The sequence below is a fragment of the Populus euphratica genome, unplaced genomic scaffold (genome assembly GCF_000495115.2).
Source record: "Populus euphratica unplaced genomic scaffold, PopEup_1.0 scaffold9.1, whole genome shotgun sequence".
Taxonomy (NCBI): domain Eukaryota; kingdom Viridiplantae; phylum Streptophyta; class Magnoliopsida; order Malpighiales; family Salicaceae; genus Populus; species Populus euphratica.
In genome coordinates, this window is record NW_011499857.1 from 1,906,457 (window position 1) to 1,931,773 (window position 25,317).

General features: G+C 33.2%; 2 protein-coding genes across 2 annotated transcripts; one reads left to right on the top strand and one right to left on the bottom strand.

The window, feature by feature from the left end:
- The first annotated feature begins 13,592 nt into the window (after window positions 1-13,592).
- On the top strand, window positions 13,593-15,646 carry LOC105123725 (probable transmembrane ascorbate ferrireductase 3). Its single transcript, XM_011023431.1, has 4 exons — window positions 13,593-13,825; window positions 13,938-13,986; window positions 14,315-14,514; window positions 15,169-15,646. Exons 1-4 carry the CDS (start codon window positions 13,628-13,630, stop codon window positions 15,427-15,429), a joined length of 708 nt encoding a protein of 235 aa, XP_011021733.1. The 5' UTR covers window positions 13,593-13,627; the 3' UTR covers window positions 15,430-15,646.
- A 3,550-nt stretch (window positions 15,647-19,196) lies between these two features.
- On the bottom strand, window positions 19,197-24,445 carry TTA1 (class I heat shock protein, putative (DUF1423)). The gene is made up of 2 exons (XM_011023432.1): window positions 22,349-24,445; window positions 19,197-20,013 (listed from the first exon to the last, which is right to left on the bottom strand). Exons 1-2 carry the CDS (start codon window positions 24,189-24,191, stop codon window positions 19,424-19,426), a joined length of 2,433 nt encoding a protein of 810 aa, XP_011021734.1. The 5' UTR covers window positions 24,192-24,445; the 3' UTR covers window positions 19,197-19,423.
- Window positions 24,446-25,317: the final 872 nt, after the last annotated feature.

A 25,317-nucleotide genomic window follows, 5' to 3' on the forward strand; every position in this document is an offset into this window, starting at 1 on the left:
AGTGGTTGTTTCAGAATTTATATTTCATTTAAAATATTTAAAAATTTACTTAAAATTTTACAAAAATAAAATATCTAATAAATAAAATTCAAAATCTAATAGTCCAAAAAAAAAAGAAGGTAAAGTGACTTATCTCGAGAAAGAAAGAGACGAGTAAAAATAAAAAATAATAATAATGGGTTATTGAAAAGATATTTAATATAGCTAGAAAATTTTTGTTAAGATAATTCTAATAATGTCTCTGATAGCTACTAAACGAAGGTTATAATTGACTAAAAAATTTATTTATTATTAATTTAGAGTTAACTATGGTCTCATTTGACAGTTTTATAGTGTGCATGTCTCTGATAGCTACTAAACAAGGTCATAATTGACCAAAAAAATTATTTATTATTAATTTAGGGTTAATTATGGTCTCATTTGACAGTTTTATAGTGTGCAATTATAAATATTCCATCAAAAATTTTCTAATAACACAAGGTATGCAAAAAACATATGATGTGCCCCGGTGGCCTATTAAATCTTTTTTACTTTTCCTTTCCATTATTCTTTCATGTTTAATCATTTTATCCCCTTTCTCTTTATTAATTATTGTATCTTGAATTATTTTTTTATTATTGAATTTTTATAAAATTTTAGGTTGATTTTTTTAGATTAATTGATTTGAAAAGACATATATTTTAAAATGCAAACAAACAATTATTATTGAAAATAACAATATATACAAAACACAATATTAAAAAACATAGTAATGCTATAACCGTGTTATTTTTTTCTAACCACCTTTTCATCCCTTGTCATTCTCCCAAAATACATACCGTGTTACTTTTGAAAAAAGTTCACATTTTCTTATACCTTGTATTTGTTTCTGGGAAAATGTGCACCTCCCTTGGAAAGGACCCAACGGCATTGTCTCCTAATCCCGCTGGGTGGGTCCATGTTAGATAAACAGACAAATGCTGTGCTAAAATACGCACACAGGGGATCTCCATTTGATCATGGATCCCTAGGAGCACCGAGGGTGATGCTAATACTAGATACACACCATGCATGCACGTGAGTCACAATATGAAGCCGTACCAGAAGTGAATATCCCTAGCTAGCGAGAATAATCCGAGTCTGCCAATCTCAGCCATTGATCTTGCCACCAGCAGCTACTGGCAAATCAACGCTCCAAGTGGGATTTCCCCGGCCATGCCTTGCTCGCAGGGGATAATTAAAAGATTGAGGTGTGATTACATTATCCAACGGGCGAGAGGCGCGGTGGCAGATAATCTTCCTTCGTCCATGATGGGCAATCCGCAATCATGTCAGATTTTGACTATGTGGGTTTAGAGAAGACCAAGCAGAATGAGCTAGTTGCAGTTGGGACATGTAGGCGTAGTTAATGGCAGTTAAATGGTCAAGGAAGGACGGAGGGACTGGTTGGTAAAATAGTGATGGGAAGATTCAAGCCACATTAATTGTCCACAATTGCAAAATTCAACTTTGACACGATAGTCCACCTGCCTTTTTCACAATCTAGCACCCCGTTTGATCATATGGTTATTATCAGCTCTCTTTTAAGTATTTTTGTAAATCCCTTCACCATTATTGTTTCAGAAAAAAAGAAAAAAAATGGTTAAAAAATCGTAGTAATTCGAGCTTGAAAATTAATTAATTCGAGATAAAACTTTGCATGGTGAATACCTTGTCCCCGCCTTTTTCCCCTCACAAGCCAGCAGAGTTTTGCCCACGTTGGAATTGTACGCAGAGCCCCAGCTTTGATAGTTGTGCTGCTAGCTGGTTGTTGGAAAACTCACTTTTTTTTTATTAATGTGGGGGTGTTTGGGTTAGCTTGCGCGCACCATAACTAATTTTCATAACCCACTAAATATTCTGTAAATCCAACAGATAGATAAAATAATACGAGGCTGACAAATATATAACTCCAAAGCTCAAATCTATAACAGCAAAACGAGTGAGGCTCCTGCTACTGCTAGCACAGAGCCCCAGCGTGCTGCTAGCTGGTTGTTGGAAAACTCACCAATAAATTGCTTAAACTGCACATAATTAATTATTTTGTTAATTTGAACAAAATAGATTATTATAATGAAAGCAGACAGTATGAATGAACAATTATGTCTGTTTTTATGTTTAAAAAATAATCTTGTAAATTTTTTATTTTAAATTATGTTTTTATGATTTTAAATTATTTTGATTCGGTGATATTAAAAATAAAAGAAATATTGTTTTAATATATTAAAAAAATACTTAAAAAACAATTAATGATATATATACACGCTCGCACTGCAATCTTGAACACTAGAATCACATGCGAGGTCACGAGAATGCAGGCTAAACTGCAATGCAGGAGAGAGCCAAACACGCGATTGCTCTTGCTGATGAGTGATAGTGCACGTTGAGAGAATCAAAACAAAATAATCTGAGGAGATAGGGGATGTTTGGGGGATATATTATAGTTATAGTCATCCAAATTCAAATTATTACAAAAGTTTACTAAAAAATAAAATTTCAATGATTTCTGACTTCAATATATATTTTTTTAATCAAATAAGACAGTGTTATTGGTATTCAATGCATTTTGGATACTACAGTGCATCAAGATTTTTGCTTATAAATATATTAAATATATATTTTTTAAATTTTTTTATATTTTTTATCAGAATATCAAAACCATAAAAAAATATTAATTTAATTCTTTTTAAAATATACACCCTTTTAAAACATAATCAAACTCAGTTTTAGAAAGTAGTGCTGGTATTGGTAAAATTAATCAAGTAACAAGGGCTGTTTGGTCACATCAAAATATTATATAGTGGGGGAAGGGGGACAAGAGTTTCGGTTCTTTGCTCCGCAGAGATAAAATAAAAAATACTTTGCTTTTTTTAGCATCTCTTTCTCTGGGAAGGGGAGGATGTTTGCCTGTCTTTCTAAGCAATCTCTCTTCTTCCTTATCTAAATTGAACTTTAACTTGACAGGACGTGGGATCCATCAACGATTATTGACGCGTGTCGAAACGGGTAAGGGTCCTCGTCTGCCAGCCTTTTTTTTTTTTTTTGCGTGCTGACTTGGTCCAGATATGCATTGCCGTGTCGCCGACTGTTTTTTGGTTTATCCTGTTCCCATTGGTGGCCTGCGGCCCCAGCCCCCCCCCTCAAATTGTCTGTATTTGTCCTTCCTGTCTTGTTTGAGTATACGGTTATAATTTTTTAAATAATTAAAATATATATTAGTAATATTTTTTTATTTTTTTAATAATTACTGTTGAAATTAATATATTAAAATAATTTAAAAACAATAAAAATATATTAATTTAAAATAAATAAAAAATAAAAAATTTGAATACTTTTCAAATATTTTTAAAATATAAAAACAAGTGGTCCCAATACATGCATTTATATATTCTAGAGAAAAGCCGGATATGTGCAAAGGAAGCCATGCATCTTATGAATTCTTAAACAATTTCATAAAATTTACCTGTAGTTTTTATTATTTGAAGGGATACATACATGAAATTGAACCATGTTTTAATGAATAATCCTAACATGATGTGACATGAAAAAATATAGATGGGAATAAAATATATGAATTGTACCTTTTTTTTTATTTATGTGGGGTGTCCGGGCCAGCTTGCGCGCACCACGACTAATCCCCACGGCCTAGTGAATACCCTGCAAATCCAATAGGCGGGTAAGGCACCGCGGGGGTGACAAGCGTGCACGTCAGAGCTCGAATCCATGTGCAGTGGAAGGAGACAAGCCCCTTCTACCGCCAGGCCAAACCCCTCGGTGCATACCTTTTTTATTTTAACTTGAACTAAACTTAGCAAAATAAGGTGTTTTTTATATTCGGGTTTAAGTTTTACGGTGCATGCTTGTCATCCCGCGGTGCTTTACATACTCATTAGACTTACAGGATGTTAGCCCAGTGGACCGTGGGATTAGTCGTGGTGTGAGGGATTTGTTCCCTTTCTCTGCACCCGGGTTCAAGCTTTATTGTGCATGCCTGTCACACTCGCTGTGCTTTATATGTTTATTAGGCTTGCAGGATGTTCAGTGAGCCGTGAAATTAGTCGTAGTACGCGTAAGCTGATCCGAGCACCCACATAAATAAAAAAAGGTGTTATCAACAAAAAAAAAAAGTAATTACTTATTCTTCATTTATTAATTTAATGAACATCATGTGTAAGCTAATCCAATCACCCACATAAATAAAAAAAAGGTGTTATCAACCAAAAAAAAGAAGTAATTACTCATTCTTCATTTATTAATTTAATGAACATCATTTTAATCTTTACATGCTTAATTAATATATATTTTTTTTCGAATTAATAAAAAAAGCCATGCTTTAATGATTGTTAGGATTTTTTTATTAAAAAAAACAAATGAATTTGTGTTTGTATATACATAGCAAGAAGAGTAATAAACTATGTTACATGGAAGGCTGTCAGATAATTTCATGTTTTAATAAAGTTGAAAATAAAAGATATGCTCTTGGTCCGATGTGCGATAATTCGTATTTTAAAATCAGGCTGGGCTTAGGGCGAGCATAAATGCTTTAATTATCGTTTTAATTTCTTGCTTTGCTTTTTTTTTTTGTACGTAAAGGGAGTATATGATGAGATCACAGCGTGACACAAGTCCCATGCTCATTGTTAATCTCTTGGAGAATGTTGGACCCTAAACATACTGTAACATTCCTTTAATGCCAGGCTGAGGGTATATATAAATTCTTAGTACTGAGTAGTTATTAATCCAGAAAGATTAATTCTTTTCAAGGCTGCATGTGCTTGTAAGTTGACTAAAATCTTTAAACACATAAACATTTGGCAGATTGAGCATTGGTGCTGCAATCCTAATTGAAAATTGTAACTACTTGATTCTTGGCAGCTTTGATCTTACGAGGTGTCCTGTACATGCTGCTTGCTTCACCCATAAACCTTACTAACTTTCTACTGTTATGAAAAAGGGACCAAATAAGAAACTCTTTGAGAAGAATGACGATATATATATTGATGCAAGTTGGATTATAAATTCATTGGTTTCTTAATACTATTTGCCGCTAATTTAGAGTCAAAAGTAACCAATACATTCTAAAAATTTATTGGTAATTGGTTGCTATAACGTCCTATTTCTTTAAGAAAATCTTAAATTTTGAAAATCTTTTATTGTTTTTAAATTATATTAAAAAACTATCCTTCCCAAGCCAGGTGATAATTGGCTGACTATAAAATGATTAAATATATGGTTATGGTTGTTTTTTAAAATGATTTTTATTCTGAAAAATATTAAAATAATTTTTTTTAATTTTTTTAAAATTATTTTTGATATCATTGCATCAAAATAATCTAAATATATAAACAAAATATTAATTTGAAGTAAAACATAAATTTTTTTAATCTTTCTAAAAATACTTTTAAAATATAAAAATAAACAAATGAGGGTGGCTTCAAGTAATTAGCATGCAGAGCTCTAGCATGGAACAATAAAGCGTGTTTGCTTATTATTAATCATTAGCGTGACTTTTATCATCAGTCTGGTTTAAAAGTAAAATGCCTACCTTACTGAGAGGAAAAGGAATCAAGAATCTGATTTTTCTTTAGAAATCTTGATGAGTTTATAATGGGATCAAGATATGACTTTTACTGCAGGATGGATGAGATTCCTCCTTTCCCTGTTAATCTTCCATGTTAAGCAAAGCCATTAAAATAAATAAATAAATTTAAAAATCAAAACAAAAAGTAAAAGTTCTAGGTGTTTTACTACACGGACACCGCTAATTTAGACGGGTTTTTTTTACCGTCCATGACATTTTTTACTTTTACATCACTGAATATTTTAATATTTTTTGCTGTGGTCATTTAATCATAAAACTTCACCTTTTTTTATATTTCATTCTCTAACTGCCAATAAATAAAAGAAATATTTGTTAAAAAAAAAGAAAGAGAAAAAAACTTTCACCCAACCACATTTTGACCACCAATAACTCTTATTTTAGTGTTAATAAGTTTGTCTTTAAAAGAGAAGCTTGACAAAAAAAATTTCAGTCTGGAATGATACTAAAAAAATAAATCAAGGCTCGATGGTATTTAATTTTAAGTTTTATATGCATTTATTAAAACGTATTTTATGGCTGAAGATGAGGTTTGTTGAGATTTTTTTCGGTGTGTTTTTAAATAAAAAATGTTAAATTTAAGTTTTTAAATAAAAAATGTTGAATTTAAAGTTTTTATAGTAAAAAAGCTCGGACTTTAATTTACAAGGCCAGGTGTGTCTAGCCCATCCTTTCAAGCCCAGGTGTGTCATGGGCTTGGTGTTTCTAGCCCTCCATTTTTTTTTTAATGATGGCTTTTAATATCTTTAAATGAATTCCTATTCAAATAAATAGTTGAAATAATAAAAAAAACCTGTTCAAATCATCTCATACTTAAAAAAATAGATAGATTTTTTCATGGCAATATTTGCAATTTCTTTCAATAATTATGTGTGAAATTACTATTCACATTTTTTTCAAGAAAACCACACATGAATATTAAATGAGAATAAGATCTATGTATTTTTTATTTTGTATTTTTTTTCTTAATCTAGTTATTCTTTTATTTTTTATATAGTTGCATAAAATCAATCAATATATTATTTTTTATTTTGTTTGAAAATTGATTTACCGATCATGATAGGTTTTAAGATTAAAAAAAATGTTGATGTTAAAAAGCTATGTTTTCGTACAAAGAAGAGAGATTTATTTTTTTATCAAGGAGATACATTTTTTCTCTTAAATTTAAGTAATTGAAATTATTATGAATATTTATCTTTCTTACTTTAAATTTTTATTCGAAAAAATTATATTGTTAATAAAAAATTCAAGGTTTCATCAAAAGAAAATAAAACAAACGTATAAATAAGAAGATATGATTTTGATGAAAATATATTTTTCACTCCAAAATTTAAGTAATTGTAATCTTTATGATTATTTATTTTAATAGACATAAAATTAAATAAAAATAAGTTTTGAGAGTGGCTCCACAATATAATAATAATAAAACTAGTCTAATATAGAGCGACCTATTAACATATTTCCATAAATATCAACTGCGAAACAAGGTAATGAATCGCAGATAACTCTAATAATATCTCCAATCACTTAGCCACAATGTAAAGCATAAATTCATAGTATACGTGACATCAAGAGACAAGTTGGTGCATATATTTGGATCCGTACATGCCTGACCTATTTATTATAATGCAGTAATTCCATTATAGTTGTAGCTCGCTAGTTCTTTGATTAAATTATAAGTATGTTCCTTTTACCATTATATATATATATATATATATATATATATTAAAATCATTAAAAATTACTAAAAAGTTAAATTTTTAAACAAGCATGAATTTTAAAAATATCTAAAAACAGGAGCTAGACAGTTAAGAGGGACCTTAATGATGTGTAAATATAGCCGTTGCGAGAAAAGAGAGCATACGACAGTGCCATGACATGCACGCCTGCATGAAAATTGTGAGATGCCAGCTGTGAAGCCGAAGAAGAAAAAACGACACTCTCTGAATGTGGTTGGGCCCCACCCCGGCCCTTTACCAACTCTAGTCGAGCCCCCAGGATTTTTAATGGAAATCTGGGTCATATATCTATATTGGATCTCAGTCCATTAATATCATTATTCCCGACATTTGACACACATAAGAAAATACCATGCATTCAGCCTGCTCCTATCTTCTTTTCTTTTTAATATATATAAAAAATATTAATTTTTCAAAGAACACTTTCTTTTTAATTGATTATGATGTACAATATATGAATATCAAGTACCTAAACCACTATTAGCCATAGGCACGAGGATGCCAACCGTGAGCAAATGTTAGCTAGAGATTCGACTCCACGTATGATTATAAAAAAAAAAAGAAGAAGAAGGGGGTTTTGTTTTCAAAAATTTTGGTCAAGAGATTTTAAAGATTAATATAAATAAAATCACTATTTATTTTCAAATAATTAGTATGTGTATTTTATCTAAGCACATGTATAAGATAATATATGCGGATTAAATTTGAAATAAATAATTTTCAACTCTTTATAATTTTTAGTTTTGGCATACAGGTAAATATATTTTTAATTAATTTTATAGGTCTTAAAATTAATTATAATGTAACCTCTAATAACTTTTAAAAAACTTAAACTTATAACTATTAAAAAATAAATCTAAAATTTAATAGCTAAATATCAAAGTTAAATATCTTCTACTCTTACTATCTCATCTGGGATCCTTATGGCCCATATCTTTTGGTGTAGGCTCGTTTTCGCCAATGGATGAGGCTCAGCAAGAAACATGTAAAGTGACGCATAGAATTAAATTGATTGGATTTTGGTCAATGGTTAATATATATATATATTTTTTAATTTGTAGGTCTGCATGTGATAAAGGGATTGCTTTTGTTTTTTTTTTTTTGCCTCGCTCAAATTCTATCATCCAAACTTTGATGACTTGATCGCTAAATGATATCCTTGTTGCGCTCTAAAATATCAATCCCACATCATCATCATGGGACGATTTCAACTCTTTACTTTCTAGTTGAACCTCTCTATCTTTTAATCTTAAAAGCTCACCCACCCACTCATCTGACAGCGTTCAAAGTTCCTTTCACTTTCACTTTAGACCTATTTACCATCTGTCCGTCACTTAACCTGCGCCTCGCTAGCATGGCCTGATCTTTCTCCCGCATTCTGTACTACTCGCACCCTCTCTACTTGGCTGATATATCACTATTTCTACAAATTATGACATTAGCTCATGATATTTTGATAGATTTTTTAGCTTGTCACTGACCTGTTCTCAAAAACCCCCATCCAACCCGAGTTAATAATCCCTCCTCAAACAAGATGATAGAATAAATGAAGTTAAGATCGCAATTTTATTCTTTTGTTTTCTTTGTGTAAGTTTACAGAGAATGGGATAGGAAATGAACGGTGATCAAAGGGTAAGAAACCAAGTTGGCTTCACAAATTGAGACGTGCCGTTTGGATCCAAACAGCTTCCGAACGGATCCACATTGTTGTGATGTGATTTAGCGTGTATTATGACATAACAAGTCACCCACTTTGGAAAAGACTGCATTACATTCATAATATGGCAAGATATGATGGAAAGCTTACTTTCTAGATAAGACTGATGAGGTCACGGAATGGTCTACAGGTCTAGATTTCAGATATTAGACATCTTCGAAATTTCAATTTCTTCTTCTTCTTTTTTGTTAAATTTAGTTGCTCTGGATATGGAACAGCGGTGATGAAAATTATAGAGATAACCAGCATGACCATGGTTTAAAGTAATTATCATCTCAAGGTTTGTTTGGCCTTGACCTTCAACTCGGGAGAAATCTCCAATTTTTATCAAAACTACGAAATAAAATTGGGTTCCTTCATTCTTATAAATTTATTTAAATTGGATCGTTGGATTGCATGGCAATATCCCAGCCTAAAACCCTTTTCAAGTGCAACCTCTCTGCCAATTTTCTTAGAACCTGAGAATATTATTTGAGAAATTGATTATTTTGTTATGCAATCCGATTACAAGTTCTAGTAATAGCCCTCGGAGGCACACTTTTTAGTTTACTCTATAGCATGATCAAAGGTGTTTTGTTTTCTTCACACAAACTTGTTTTCCGAGAATTCTAGTTTAAATACAGTATGAATTTTTATATAGTATGATTTTTATCGAGTCGATCGTCGTATTTTTGTATACATCGATAGATAGGAACCGTTGTCGCCAAGAAATTGTGCCAAGAGAGGTCAAGAAAGTTTCAACAAAAAAAAAAAAAAAGGAGAGAGAGAGAGATCAAGAAAATAACCCTTTTTCTAGTTATCTGACAAATACCATGATTTCGGTTTGCTAATCCCATCATTGCAAGTCTAGTAATGATGACTATAGCTAGCTAATCAAAATATTTGATAAATAAAAGAAGAGGATGATCTTTGATGGAGGAGCAAATTATTCTTTAATCCCTGGATCTTGAACACTGTTGTAATTGAATTCCTTGTGTTTAGAAACTTACAATCAACACACTGCCTCCCGTTGACATTTCTTTTATCGAAATATATTGCTTTCCTTAAATCCCTTTCTATGCTATTCTTTTTCTATACAAATTATTAAAGGTAACAACTGGGATTTACAAACACACGAAAAGGAAAAAATAAAAAGAAATACCAACAAACGTTTTTAAAAAGAAATGGGTCCATAAGAGTCAAAAAACGAAGGTGTAGATTTTCAAACATAAAGGATTAAGTTACAATTAGTTTTCAAACTTAGACACTGAAAAACAATTTTCTCTTGAAAGAAATAGAGAAGCACTAACAATGGCTGCACCAATAATTCCAGAGCAACCGTTTCTCTTTTTCAATATACATTTGAAGCAGTCAGGGAACGAGTTGCCTGAAGAAAAAAGTGTAACATGTCAAGGAAACTGATGAATTCAAACAAGTGCCCGTTTAAACCTAGCTGTCACCATGAAAGTTACCAGATTTTGTGCCTCCCATGATTATAAAATCAGTTTTTTAGCTCTGTAAATATTGCTATTAATTGTGATTGTAAATCTGCTCTTTCATTACATGAATTGGAATGACTGAAATTAGGCTCTAGAATTGTATAAAGATAGTGAGTTTGAAATACAATAATATAGCATTGTGAATTCTCTATATAATAACCCAAAAACATAAGCAAAAAAAAGGAGAAAAGAATCACTGTTGAGATTTCTACAATTGCCTGAATTACTGTTAGGGCGTGATCCAATCTTGTCTACTCAATTTCATGCAAACTCGGGCACTCGACCAGAAGCCTATAATTTATAATTGGTATGGACAGGCCCAGCAGGAAAGTGAGAGTGCCTTAAGCCCTTTTTCAGTGGCTCTGTGCTGGTGGTATTCAATTGGCACTGTTAAATGAGATTCGTGGATGCTTGTCTAGCTAATATTGGTCAGTTGATTATGAGTCTACGTTAGTAAATGATGGTCATGGATGGTGTTAGCTTGGGTCATGAGTGAGTCTTGGGAGTGGAGGGTACCTCCCTTTCTTCAGTCTTTGCTTGAATGCTCTATCTTTTGCTTGGTTTGCTTCATTTTAGGTTGTGTGAGCTTAGCCATCTATCTGTATTTCACGTTAGTCAATGATGGTCATGGATGGTGTGAGCTTGGGTCATGAGTGAGTCTTGTGAGTGGAAGTTACCTCCCTTCCTTCAGTCTTTGCTTGAATGCTCAATCTTTTGTTTGTGTGAGCTTAGCCATCTATCTGTATTTTCAATGTCAACCTGACAGCATTCGTGAAAATCTGGACCCTTCAGTATAGATTCAAGTTAGGCTTGATTTGACGCTAGAAATTGAAGGTGCCCCTCAGGTTTGTCTAGCCATGAATTGGGCTTTAACATCATACCAGACCTAATTTGCTGGCTTCTCCGATTCGTGTAGCGTCTTTGATCATAGCAGAAGCCATTATTCCCCTTATGCTTGCTATAGAGCTTTGAAATTATGTTTACCAAGGCTGAGGAGAGATAAAAAAAAAAGAAAAAGAAAAAAAAAAGATCAATCATGGCTGAATCACCACTTAAATAACAAAACATATCACTATAAAAGATACACTATCATATGTAAATAGACGATCGATCTTTTTAGACTTCCATACATGTCTACACGCACCACTAGAATAGTACAGGGATGATGATTCACCTACATGTGTATGGACTCCCATGGAAAAACCCCTATGGTTTAGTATTTTATTTAATTGAAAAAAAGACAGGGTTGTTTCATATATGATAGTGTTAATTAATTTTTTTTATTAATAAAAACCTTTTGTTTGACATATTTTGTGTATATGAAGATTTATTTTGATATATAGTAAAGATGAGTGATTGTATTTCCAAACTATTTAAAAAATAATAAATGTTGTTTTACTTGTAAAAGGCTTGGAGATTGTCATGTGTTGGACAACAAGAATGCCTATTATCTTAGCAAGCATGCCAATAAATAAATATATTATTCTTTAAACTCGATCCGTAATCATCAAAACGTTTGTTCTTGTATTGACTTGACCTCCATAACTTATCAGCTTTACTGTAGATTTTCTTTATTTGTTTAATCAATAACTATTTATTAAAAAAACACAGAAAGTTAATCACCGTTGATTAATATTGTAGACATAAAGTATATATAAAATAAATTATCCAATCAGGTACAAAAAATCGATTACGTGGACTCAAATTTAACACGTTTTTTCCTCACCAGATGTCATTGAGTCAAGGCTTTAGATCAAGAATTAGCATCATTCCATCATGTAAATATTTCAATTACCGTCCCTGTTATCCTCTAAAGGCAACAAGAATGGCTCTGGAATCTATGACGTGGAATGCATTTATAAACATTTCATGATTCTCATCATCTTTCTGCATACTTAAATTAAATTAAGGTGGAGGATTATACTAGCCGTCACTCCGATAGCCAGCTTTTATTGTACATATGCGCCACTTCATCAACTGAAGGAGTACATTGTAAAATAGCCTCACTGAGTAAATTAATGGTTATTATTTTTCTAGAACATGGTTTTAATTTGGAGTTTCAGTCGTGGTAAAGCAGATCATCGTGGATGTTATGTGACAGTCATGATTTTATCATACATGAAATATTTTAAAACTTAGTACTAAATAATATGCTAAAGTTATATAAAACTATCAATCATGAATAAATACCATATATTGATAAAAAAGAATGATACAAATTTATGAATTTTTTTTTTATATAATGATCGGGTCAACTGCGACCCTTGATGGTAAACGTTGTTTAGCGTTACAAAATAGATTATAACATATAGAAAACTAAGATTCCTTAACGAAACTGCATTAATGATTTCTTAAAACCATGTTCTTGTGTTCTTTGAACTATCAGCGTTACATTTCTTTTCTAATAACTTCTTTATAAACATATTATGATCTATCTTTTTCTACACATCCCATCACCTTTTTTTTTTTTTAACGGACCCTTAATTGCACCTTTTGTGATTCGTTTCTTAGAAAATCTCGTACTTTTAAAAGCTGTGGGGGCGATCATGGGCTGTTTGGCATTATGTGCTTTTTTGTTAAATTTTTATTTTTTTAAATTAAAATTTTAAATATTTTTTAAATTAGTTTTTAAAAAATAATAAAAATACTATTTTAATATATTTTTAAATAAAAAATGTTTTAAAAAATAACTGTACTCCAAAAATATATATATATTAATCTCTTTGTAATAATTAAACAATCTAATTGATGAACTTTTACCTAACAGTACTATAAAGGTTAATAAATAGGTTCATCAAAACAATCAAGGGATTAATCATGTAGGAGCAACCATTTTATCATGCTCTAGATTGACATATCAATTATTTCGAGTTTTTTTTTTTCCTGGAACAATTAGAGCTGTCATTCTTTGTACTGACGATGCTTTCCTTAAGACAAAGCAGCATCTTCTCGTGTAAAAAAGTGACAAAGTTTCTCAAGTAATATACCAAACCCAACTAGACAAGCAATCCCAGGAACCATGGATGCCAGTATATATTTTAAGATAGATTTATAAGAACTCACTCATCAACACTACATGTATTTGGGCACCCAACACCCTTCCTCTCATCCAACAATGGATTCCGGCAGAGCTATTTACAAGCAATCAGCCTCTCGTCTAACCGTCGTTGCACACTTGTTTGGCATCTTGGCTTTCATTCTCATGCTGGTTTGGTTATTGCATTATCGTGGGGGTATCGAGTATCATTCAGACAATTCTGATCGTGTTTTCAATGTAAATAAAATTTCCTCACTCTTTGTTTCGTTATTGTCATATAATTATAATTAAATTGTTGTTAGTGTTTTTTTTATATATATATAATGACTTTATTAATTTTGGTTTGTAGGCTCATCCATTTTTTATGTTCTGTGGATTCATATTTCTTGTTGGTGAAGGTATGTATATTTTAACTTTTCACAAAAATACTCCAAATCATCAAGTAAGAATCTTCCAAGTATTTGCAACTTGATTTTGGAATGGCTATTTTATTTATTTCATTATTAGTGCATTTTTGGGATAGCATTCTTTTAAATCCAAAACTTTCAACGACCCATTAACAATCTCAAAAATAAAAAAAAATATTGTTGATATGAAAATTCAAGCCTTTTTGGGATTCTTACGTATGCGTACACACATATAGTAATTTTCTCCTGTCTCGTCCATTTAATTACTTTTTACAGCTTCCTAATTTCTTATATAAATGTATGTTGGTGTTGCGAGCAGCTATGATGGCATACAAAACAGTATTATCGCAACGCATCGTAAAGAAATCGATCCACATGCTGCTTCATCTGATCGCCTTATGTCTTGGTATTGTTGGCATATGTGCTGTTTTCAAGTACCATGATATGATCCATGCCGAGGATGTTTATAGCTTGCATTCATGGATTGGCTTAGTCACCTTCTGCTTATTTTGCTTGCAGGTGCGTAAACAACTCACTTAACCATAGCCTTTAACTAGTGATGATAAAGAATTCTTTCATTGTCTTTCTTCGAATTGATTAAATCTAGGCAAAACCATCCCATTTGCCCCCTGTGTATGTGGAAATTGGTCATTTTCACCCTCTTTGTTTCAAACTTTGTCAATTGACACCAAAATGACAACATGTCGATGACGTAGCCTCAATCAATAACTCGCACACATTAATTAGTTTGATAAAAAAAAGGGACCATATTGCGATTTTAAGAAATATAGGGATTGAACATAACTTTTTCTTAAAAATCCCAGTAGCCTCGACGTTGGGATCATTACCGTCCAGACACCATTGAGGTAATTTCATGGCTGGGATATTGTGATGAGTCAACGAAGGGGTGGATTTTTCATAAACGTTCAATCAAGTATTTATACTTTTTAGCGCTGCAATTTAGCTCTTTTTTTAACTGCTTATTTAACGACAGTAATTTTGATGCCAACCAACCAAGTTAGACACATAAGAGACATGACCTTCTATCTGTCACAAACACAAGAAAGGTTATGTTGCCTAACTTCATGTCTGAGCTTGTTTACCAAATAAATCTATCTTTATGCAAAGTTGTGACTCTTGCTGCTATATAATTGAACTTGGGTCGCCGTGCAGTGGGTTATGGGCTTCGCTGCGTTCATGTTTCCAAAAGCTGCGGCAGGTACAAGGGCAAGTATGCTTCCATGGCACGTAAGTGGGGGAAGGGCACTGTTATACATGGCGATATGTGCAGCCCTAACTGGGTTGATGGAGAAATCTACATTCCTCGATCTAAAGAATCACAGGGAGTCTCGTTTGATTAACTTCACTGGACTCTTTGTCCTTCTCTTTGGCATATTCGTTGATCTCTCGGTTGCTCTTGCCCGTTATGTGTGACTTTTCTGTACTCTGCCTCTCTGGTCTTTCACCGTTTATTTTTTTATTTGTGATTGGTTTGTGATCTTCTTTTTTATCCGCGTGTGGGTATGAATATATTAAAATTTTATATCTTGATTCGTTGAAAGCAAGCTAGTGATGGGGTTGCTTACAATGTATTGATATTTTCTTATTAATAATTTCGGAATCTCGGCCCACGTGGCCATGTCTTTCGGTAGTTGCTTGTTCCTTTCATTCCAGACAAGTTACAAACTAAAAATCCCTTGTTGGGCTTGCTTTGCCTTTATCGCGGGCTCCTAACTTTCATCTGAACTTAAAGTCCCTTGTTGGGCTTACTCTGCCTTTATCGCGGGCTCCTAACTTTCATCCAATTATGCTGACGGTGAAACCTACCATTTAATTTCCTTTTCTTCTTCAACTGGCCCACCAATCATTCGGGCCTTCTTCAAGACATTTTTTTTAAGTTTACAGAATAATAAAATAGTATTTATAACGTCATAAGTGTAGATATATTTATTAATTTATTTTACAGAATAATAAAATAGTATTTATAGCGTCATAAGTGTAGATATATTTATTAATTTGTAAGGACTGAAAAATAATTTCTTAAATGATGTTATTTTTCTTCTCGATCTGATTTCACAAAGAACTTTTATGTGAGATTATAATCAATTTTTTATATATAATTTCTTTTTAAGGTAAGAACATGATCTACACTAATTGTAATAACTAGCATAATATTTACGAGATAATTAATCACGTAACTGAGTGATAATATAAATTATTATAATATAATAAATAAAAATCAATCACGTAACTGAGTGATAAGATAAATTATTATAATATAATAAATAAACATATTTTATATTTTATAATTTAAAATCACTATAATTATAATTCCTTCAAATAACTATGGAAATTACCTCGTTATATGGTGCGTGTTGAGTAAATTTATGGTTATAGTATTTGAAGTATAATAAATATAACGGGCATTAACTAATTACATGTTTTTTATCAGCTAAAATAGAGAATAAAAAATGTGCATTGAAATTAAACTTCCAAGTTAAACGATTTTATTAATTTCATATGGAGGCATTTTTTAAAGCAACTTCTTCTATTTATTTTATTTATTGTGAGGTTATTTTCAGACTAGGTTATATATATGTCAATATTCAAAATTAAATATTTTGTTGAATAGTTTTAAAAATATATTCACACATTAATATGGTATGCTTAAAATAATTTAATAATTTTTTTAAACCCTGACTCTAAATTTAATTTTTTTAAAAAGTAAATGAAATGAGCACATCTCTTTAACCTTAGGCCAACCCGTCCGTTGAGGTCAACTTCTATCTCGAACTCGTCTTTTGCTCAGTATATATTTCAAGTCTCGACAGCACGATGCCTTGTTTGATCACATAACCACTAACCTAATAAATTCAAATTCCATTGACAAAAGCAAAGAATTGAATAGAGCCAGGAAACTTTGCACTTTGCAGGATTAGTCAACAACATTTGAACCTGGACCATCTTCCATCGGCTTTTCCACTTCTATCCTTTTCTTTTTTAATTTCTCCATGTTATCCTTACTGTCCTAAAAATGTTCCAATGTTACCCCTGTTGTTTGGAAATACAGTATAAATTATAATTTTAAAAAAAAATTTTTTTTATTAAAAATAATTTTTTTATAATTTTTGGATCGTTTTAATATACTGATTTTAAAAATAATTTTTAAAAAATAAAAAAATATTTTAATGCATTTCAACTCTAAAAACATTTTAAAAAATAATCATAACTATACTTCTAAAAAAACTCTAAATGACCAACTTTTTAATTTGTTTTTTTAATTTACTTTATTTTTCTAATTTATTTCTTTTAAAGAAATGTTGTCAGTATTTATGGGGACTTGAGAGGAAAATGTGAGATACAAACACGAAGATAAAAACATGAAGAAATCTAGTCAAGGGAAAATTGAATTTGTGAAGAACCTACAAGGGTAAAAATTTTTAGAAACTACAAAAACACCAAGATAAAAGCTTTCAGGTTTAATCACGAGGTGGGTGATCAAGACATGGCTAGTTTACGTTCCTGGCTCGGCCTGATCACCTTCTGCCTATTTGGTTTACAGGTAAATCTTTCTTTCTTGTTACGACAAGAAAAGCCGTTTGTTTTTTCGGACAATCCCAAATGTTACTGTGTCATAGGCTAGTTTAATTAGCAGCATCATCGATTTTTTGAGTGTTCTGATCACTGGTTAACACACAATCGGATGCCGGGGTTCTTCTCATTTGTGTTCCCAGGTGCAGAAAGGTCAGCAAGAGGCACATACAGGCCATGGCACGTCTTTGGTGGCTTGGCCATCTTTTTCCTCGCTATGTGCACTGTCCAGAAGGGTTTCCTGGAAAAAGTCTCGTCAATTTAACTGTACTTTTTTTTTAAAAAAATTACTGGTGAATGTTGAAATTTTTATGTATATTTTAATTAATTTTAAAATTTATAAAATTCATAATTATATACATTTTTAATAATCGGTGATGTTTGACAGGCTATTCCTTAATAATTAATTTCACTTGGCTCTTGCCTGTTCTATCTGCGGTCAGTGTTGGGTGTGTCCTTCCACGAGGATATTATTAATAACATCAAATAAAAGCACTAGATTTTTTCCATACCCATGATGGGGTTTTAACATTTAATTTGTTCTCTTCAACTACAAATAAGAGTGGGGCTCTCTCAATCTTCGAATCCTTAATTGTTTATATCTTCGAATTCTTAGTTATTTATATGATAACTATTGGAAGTTTACATGGTCGTTAACTTCAGCACTTATAGGATTAGTCATGATACGTGCAAGTTGGTCCGGACACCCACGTTAATCTAAAAAAAAAAAAGTGGGGCTCTAACACATCTTTTTTTTTTTTTTGAAAGCGAGGCATTCCACTTAATTCTTACACATTAAAACTAATTAATTTATTTAAAGGTTCTTGGATAATAATAATAATAATAATAATAATAAAGAGAACAAACTTTCTCACTAACCTCACTGAACAACGAGTATTACTTTTACTTATTTTATTTTATTTTTGTGAGACAATAATTATACATGACTATGGATGCACGATCACGATCACGATCACCACCGCATTAACAAGAGCGGGTTGGCTGGACTTGCACCATCGATTCCCAACTTTGAAGCACTTCTTTTGATTGATATCCGGTGTCAATTGAGCAATTAATTAAGGTTTAATGGTTATGGTACCACTAGTGGGCCCGATGAAATCTTTAATGTCAAAAGTAAAAATTGACACCCCAGCGAATCAATGGTTCATGTATTTGCTCCCACAACCCACCGTGACCGGTTTTTATTAATGGTGCCGGCATCATAATTCCTTTCCGGGCATCCATAATTAATGGTCCCAGCATCATACGATTGTGCTATTCCTGTCTTGTCACATAGAATACATTTCATATATTATCTGCAGAATCATATAATATATACATTATAGAGTACAAATCTTCACGGCTGCATCAACCAGTGCTAGCAATATCTTTGAAAACTATAATCCCAACTATATCTCTCTTCGACGATTATAGTTTAATAGTCGAAATATTGGCAAATCAACTGATATGGACAGACATGAATTCATTAGTTATATTGGATGGATACCATCGAGTTCAGGGTCAAAAGCAGAAACAACAGTCGCCCTCTGAGGCCTGATCCTGCCATGTATTTACCAGTTTTAGACGGCCACCAAGAATATCAAACAGTATCAAACAACCTGAAATATACTACAAGATAAAATCTCGCTGTTTCTGTTCCTTCCTTTTCTATTAAAGCAATGAGCTTTCAAGCTCCCCAGTTTCATGGCTAGGAAGGAAAGTCGTGCATTCTGCATTTGAAGGACACACATTCGAAGCCCAAAATGGCAAAGATACAAGACAATTGCACACTATTAAGCATCATCTGTCAGCAAAATTATAAATAAAAAGGAATAGATTACACCCATTGTTGCTTTGTGGCTTCCATTCTCTCCAATAAACCATCAATCTCTGCTTGCATTCTCAGCTTCATCTTATAGTAATCACAATGGGTATTTTCCAAAGCCTTCAGTTCTTCCAGTTTCTTCCTTCGTCTTTCTCCCGTCTCTTGCAAACTCAGTTTTGCCAGCTTCTCCGCATATTCTTCTTCTAACTTATCAGACGTGGCCCGAATCATCTGCCTGTAACCTTCAGCCTCCCTCCGCGCTTCATCTGCCTTGCTCTGGAACATTCTTGCTTCTGCTTCTTTGATCCGCACAACGCTTTCTAAGCTATCAAATCCATCATTCTTCGGTAACTTCCCAAACTTAAACTCACTTCCAATTTTTAGGTCATCATGGAGGGCAGCTTTGATGTTATTCCGGAGTAGATCATTTGGTAGTGAATCACGTCTTCCACTTGAAGAGCCCATGTTGTCAATGGTATATTTTGGAGGAATAGAAGGTGCTGACAGCATGGGGACTGCATCTTTTCTAAGGCTAGCTTCTGTTGGCATCAATTCCTTCACAGAAACACCGGAAGCAGGAAAATCTGACATACTATCTGCATCTAAAATCCCCAAAGAAGTTACATTATACAATTTGAATTTCTGAAGAAATAACTAAATAACCATGAAAATTAAAGAAGTTGAAGTTCACAATCTAGAGATAGCAAATGTTGATTAATGCTGTAAAAGAAGGGACTTTTCTTTCCTCTTTTTTTTTTTTTTTAAAAAAATGATTTTGCTTTGATTTGTCCCCTTCATATACATTAAGGAAATAAACATTGAACAAACATGCTAAAATCCCATTTATATTACAGTCCAGCGCAAGCAGTCAAGGATATGACATCTCCTGGTTATGAGAAACAACATCAGCACAAGCGAGGTGCGGGACATCACATGAACATTTGACTTGCTCCATCGAGGTTCAGAGCAATCAAAAAAGGCAGTGCATCATGGCCACCAATCCCACATCAGAAGGCATATTATTAGGCAAGTTACTTGTAACCAAAATTCTCTACCACTACATACTTTTGAAAGGATAAGCACACATACTGCACGACCTAGACCTTCATTGCTCAAAACTGCAAACCTCAAGAAATGAGAGCTTGTGTTTGAATTGATCCACTTTTAGATGGTAACTATTGCATGTAATCACCCAGATATAAGAAACCAGGCATCATAAATTAAAGAAATAACCTAGGCCATTTTGTAAATCAAGTTTTTAAAAAACTAAAAGTTTCAGACAAATTACAGATTTAGATAATTCATAAAGGAAAAAAAGCTATTGGAAGAGCTGTTAATGTTGTCCCTAGAGTTGTTTGCTAATAGTAATATGTATGGAAGGACCAAGTAAACCTTCAACATGTATTTGATGCAAAGATATTTTGAAGGATTATGCGGTCTATCAACTGTAGCCTGAATACTCTCACTAATAGGCAAACCAATGCAATCCTTAACATACTGAATGATTGTTGTTCTTCAGCTCTCTTTAGCCTGGTGTCTCTAAAGCATTGTAAATTTTCCCCAATATCAAATTCTTCTCCAGAAACCTTTTGTCATGACCTGCGGTGCAGGTGAAAAAGATCTACTATCTTTGTTTCTATCTGCATTATCTAAAATTGTCTTCTACAAAAATCTAAAATAATCAAGTAAACAGACTGACAAATTGGTCACCGTTCTGTAAAAAAGATTACAAACAAGCTCAACCACTTCAAATTGATTTTCTAATGCAAGATAACCAAACTCTAGTCCCAAGAGTCCATCATATATACCTCAGGTCCATTATACAGCCACAATTGATCAGAGATAAAACTATCAAATTTACAGCACCATCAAAGGGCTTAAAGAACATGTTACACCAATAATGACTCTGTTCACAAGCCTAAACATGAATCTATTGAGCTCTTCAAAAATGAAATCGAACATGTTTGAATTCATCTTGTTAAGTAAAACCCTCTCCAATTATGCTCGCGCATAAGCAATAATAAAATTAAATGAACCTAAAAGAGATTTTATCACACCTCCAAACAACTTTGTTCAGTTGCAGCCAAAAAAAAACCAGCACAATTTTCAGATTGGCACTCAAGCTTGGCTTGCAATAATGAATCGACCACGTTTCATGTGTGACATAGAGCTTGGAGAAGCCTAAGTACACAGATAACTATGTCTTAATTGCAATTTTAGAGTCAATATGTTTTAATTGTTATGTACTTTTATTATTGCAAGCCAAGTTTTCAGATAACTATGGCTTCTCCTCCAAACAACTTCTCTTCTTTGTACCCATAGCTTTTAACTCCTTATTCAGAGTCAAAATGTGTTAATTGCACTTTTAGAGTCTTTTATGATCTTAACTTCTATGCCCTTGGCCTCAGGTTTTTGGGCATGTCCCATCTTCAAGAGTCAGAGCTTAGAAGAAAACCATCAAAAGTCATGCCAAACACTCAACATACTTACTATAAAAGAATTGTTTAGGGTGAAGAAACCAGCAGAATTATTCACACATATAAATATAAAATGACCTATGCACAACTTATCACATAACCTTCAATAAAATTTAGCTCAACCCTTGTAGGCATTTATTTGAGCTCCAACAGATTAATTTATTTGTGTAAGGAAATTTATTTGGAGAAAAAGGATAAAGGTTACAGCTTAAAAGAAACGACATCAGTGACCAGAAAAGAACATGCAAACTTTAATCAACAAAGCTCTGTCCATACAGAGAAATCTTTTTTTTTTCTAGAAATTCTTTCAGGCTTCAAACGATAGCCTTGTGACAGAAGAATTCAGATTTTCACCAACACATTCACTTGGATAGTTCAACCATCTAACGATTTAACTAATGACAAGAAATAGCGCATAAATTGCATAGAAAAAGCAGGAGTTCAAAGTTAGAAAACTTACAGGTAAAGAACTGAATAATGGCAATACAGGCATCTTTAGAAGACATCATTTTTCTTTCAAGCTTGGAAAGCAAGTCCTCAGCTTTGGTATTCAACTCCTTGCCTTTGAAATCCTGACTTCCCTTGAAAATCTTCGCAACACAATCAAGCTCCTTTATCAGAGTTTCTAGTCCCCAATCCTTTGCACAGCACACAAACACATCCTTGACAAAACCGAACATCTCCGAAGCATGATTGCATCCAATGCAGTGAAATTGCATCTCACTAGTCCCTGATGGACCCTTCAAGCTAGGACCAGGTCTAATGAGATTCTTTTGTATGCCACAGGCAGCATGACACCAATGAGAGCAAACGTCACAGCCAACCCAACTGCAAGTATTGCTAGCACAGTCAAAATTCATACAGACAGGGCACATACATGAGCTGCAAAATCCCTTATTCCCTGAGCAAAACTTACAGTCACAATCATCCACAGGCAATATGCTCTTGCAATTCACATTCCTACACCTCAAAAACAAGAATATTTCCACCAACTCGTTTGTAGGAAGCCGAACTTTCCCAGAAACAAAACTTCCATGCCCCGTTTTGACCGCAACTAAAATTTCCAACTGGTCCTTTTGGCACTTTAAGAGAGTCTCCTTGGTAAGATCAGACCTTCTTTCAAGCCAGTTTTGAAGGCCAACTAACTCGTCTCTCTTTTCAGGCATGCCGATAAGATTCTTCAAGTACTCCTTGGTGGATTCCAATGTTTCTTCGGCTACCTCCTGAATGATCTGAGCCATAACAGGAATAGTCTCAGAAACAATCTGACGGAGAATTCTCCCCGGTCTAGAAAGCTTTTTTGCTCTACCTTCTGCATCTCCACTCTCCAAACCTCTCAAATTCTCCGAATCCCTTCTCCTAGAATCACCTGAATACGCATCTAGGCGAGGCCTAGCCGGCAATTCAGATGGAAAAAATGAAAGATTATCTGAACTGGTAGTCTTATAGAGACTATTATTGCACGAGTCCTTATTCGTTGCACAATTACCTTGCATCACAGAACCACCACCACCATGATTGTTATTGTTCAGAGCAACAATCCCGTCTCCAATAGGCCTAAACCGGCTATGAACCGATCCATTAGTCCCTTCCCCTCCACACCAAATTTGATCATCTCTCCCTACAGAATACTCGTAATTCTCGGTTGAATTGCGAGTCATAGAACAACTAGGATTATGTGAAAACTGATGTGAATACGAATATGAAAGTGAAGCGGCAGTGAAATCATTAGAACATGTTGTTTGTGTGTTGTTGTTCGATAGTGTTACTTTTGCTGCTTCCGCACCCAATAACTCATGTCGATTTCGCCCCATCAAAGGATCAACATTTTGCAATGCATTGGATGCAGTTAGAGAGAGAGACACCTCAGGCAAAGCTAGAGAAAGATTTAAAGTACTCTCTAGCTTTGGTTTCTTGTCTCTTGAGGAATTCTCTTCAACTTCTTCACCTTCTTCACGGGGAACTTGTCGTTTGGAAGAAGAATTAGATTTGGTTTCACTCAGATTCAAGAAATCCCTCTCAACCCATTTCTCATCTTGGTTTGAATTATCTGAAAAGATAACTTCTTTTCCCTTGAGAGAAAAACCCAGTTTCGAATTATTGTGGTTGTTTTCACAGAGGTAGCTGAGAGTAAGTTCTTGGGGTTTTAAGCCAAACCCATCGAAACCTATCTTTGATTCTCTGAGAAAATCAATTCCCTTTTGAGACAAACCACTCATCTTCTCTCCTGGGTTCCCTTGGTTTAGAGACCTCTCAGGCTCAGCCTCGCCATTAGAGACACGACGATCTTTCTCTCCAAACATGGCCTTTGTTTTGTTTTCAAAGGTCAGACTTTTAACGGGAGGAGAGAGAATAGAAGGAGGAGGAGGAGGAGAGAGAGAGTTGAGACCTTTGCTTTGATGATGGACTGGAAGGGCATAATGGAAACAATGAGGGAATCTTGGGGGCGAGAAGGTTATTGCCTCAGTTCAAGTTGGGTGGGTTTTATTTTTTTAGTACAATTAACTGTAAAGTCTTACATTGCAGCATCACACAACCAAGCTTTTTAATTTGTCTGTGTTTTTTCTTTAACGGCCGGAATTTCCAAAGCATTTTACACAAAACGGCTATACAGTATTCACTATTGACTAGAGTTACTGATAAATACAGAAATCGTGTTTCCTATTCACTGCTGCTTCTTAGCCCAGAAACACACAAAATTTAGCGCTCTCCCCCCCCCCACCCCCTCCATCACCATAGAGGGACTAGAGAGAGAGAGAGAGAGCTTCCCCAAAAAAGAAAGTTGTTCACCTTCCCTGTTTCATGGCTGTGGTGAGTCTAGTTTAGCCTAATTAACGGTAACATCCCATGTAAGGTACATAGAATATTTTATTCTAGGCCGACGGTATGTATCATTGCCGTGAATGTTGAATTTTCTTAATACAGAACATCATTTTTTTTAAGGAAGGAATCTCTCTCTGTTCCAACCTTTGATTTTATGTATCAATTATTATTGTTATTGTTTCTTTTTCTTTATATGTATATTTGGGGAGAAAGAAAAGTCAAAAAAAGGGGTGCTTCCTCTGAAAGAACTATTTTAAAAAAAATTTATTACTGATTAGAATGTTTGTCTTAAAAAAAAAAAAGCTTATTCAAGAAAGAATTATGAGAATATTTTTTTCAAATACAAGCGCGTGAAAAAGGTGCGCTGGATTTGATGTTGGTTAGACCTAGAAAATAATTAAGGTTAACATTATTAATTTTATAAATTTTTATAATTAGATAAGTCTATATTTTATCAAGACCAGTATTAAAGTATTTTATAATCATCCATATCATTACTTTTTAACCAAATAAAAAAAATGAAATATATAATATAACTCAAAATATTACAAAAGTAAAATTATATTATAGTTTATTTTTTTATTAAAAAATACTTATAAGTTATAA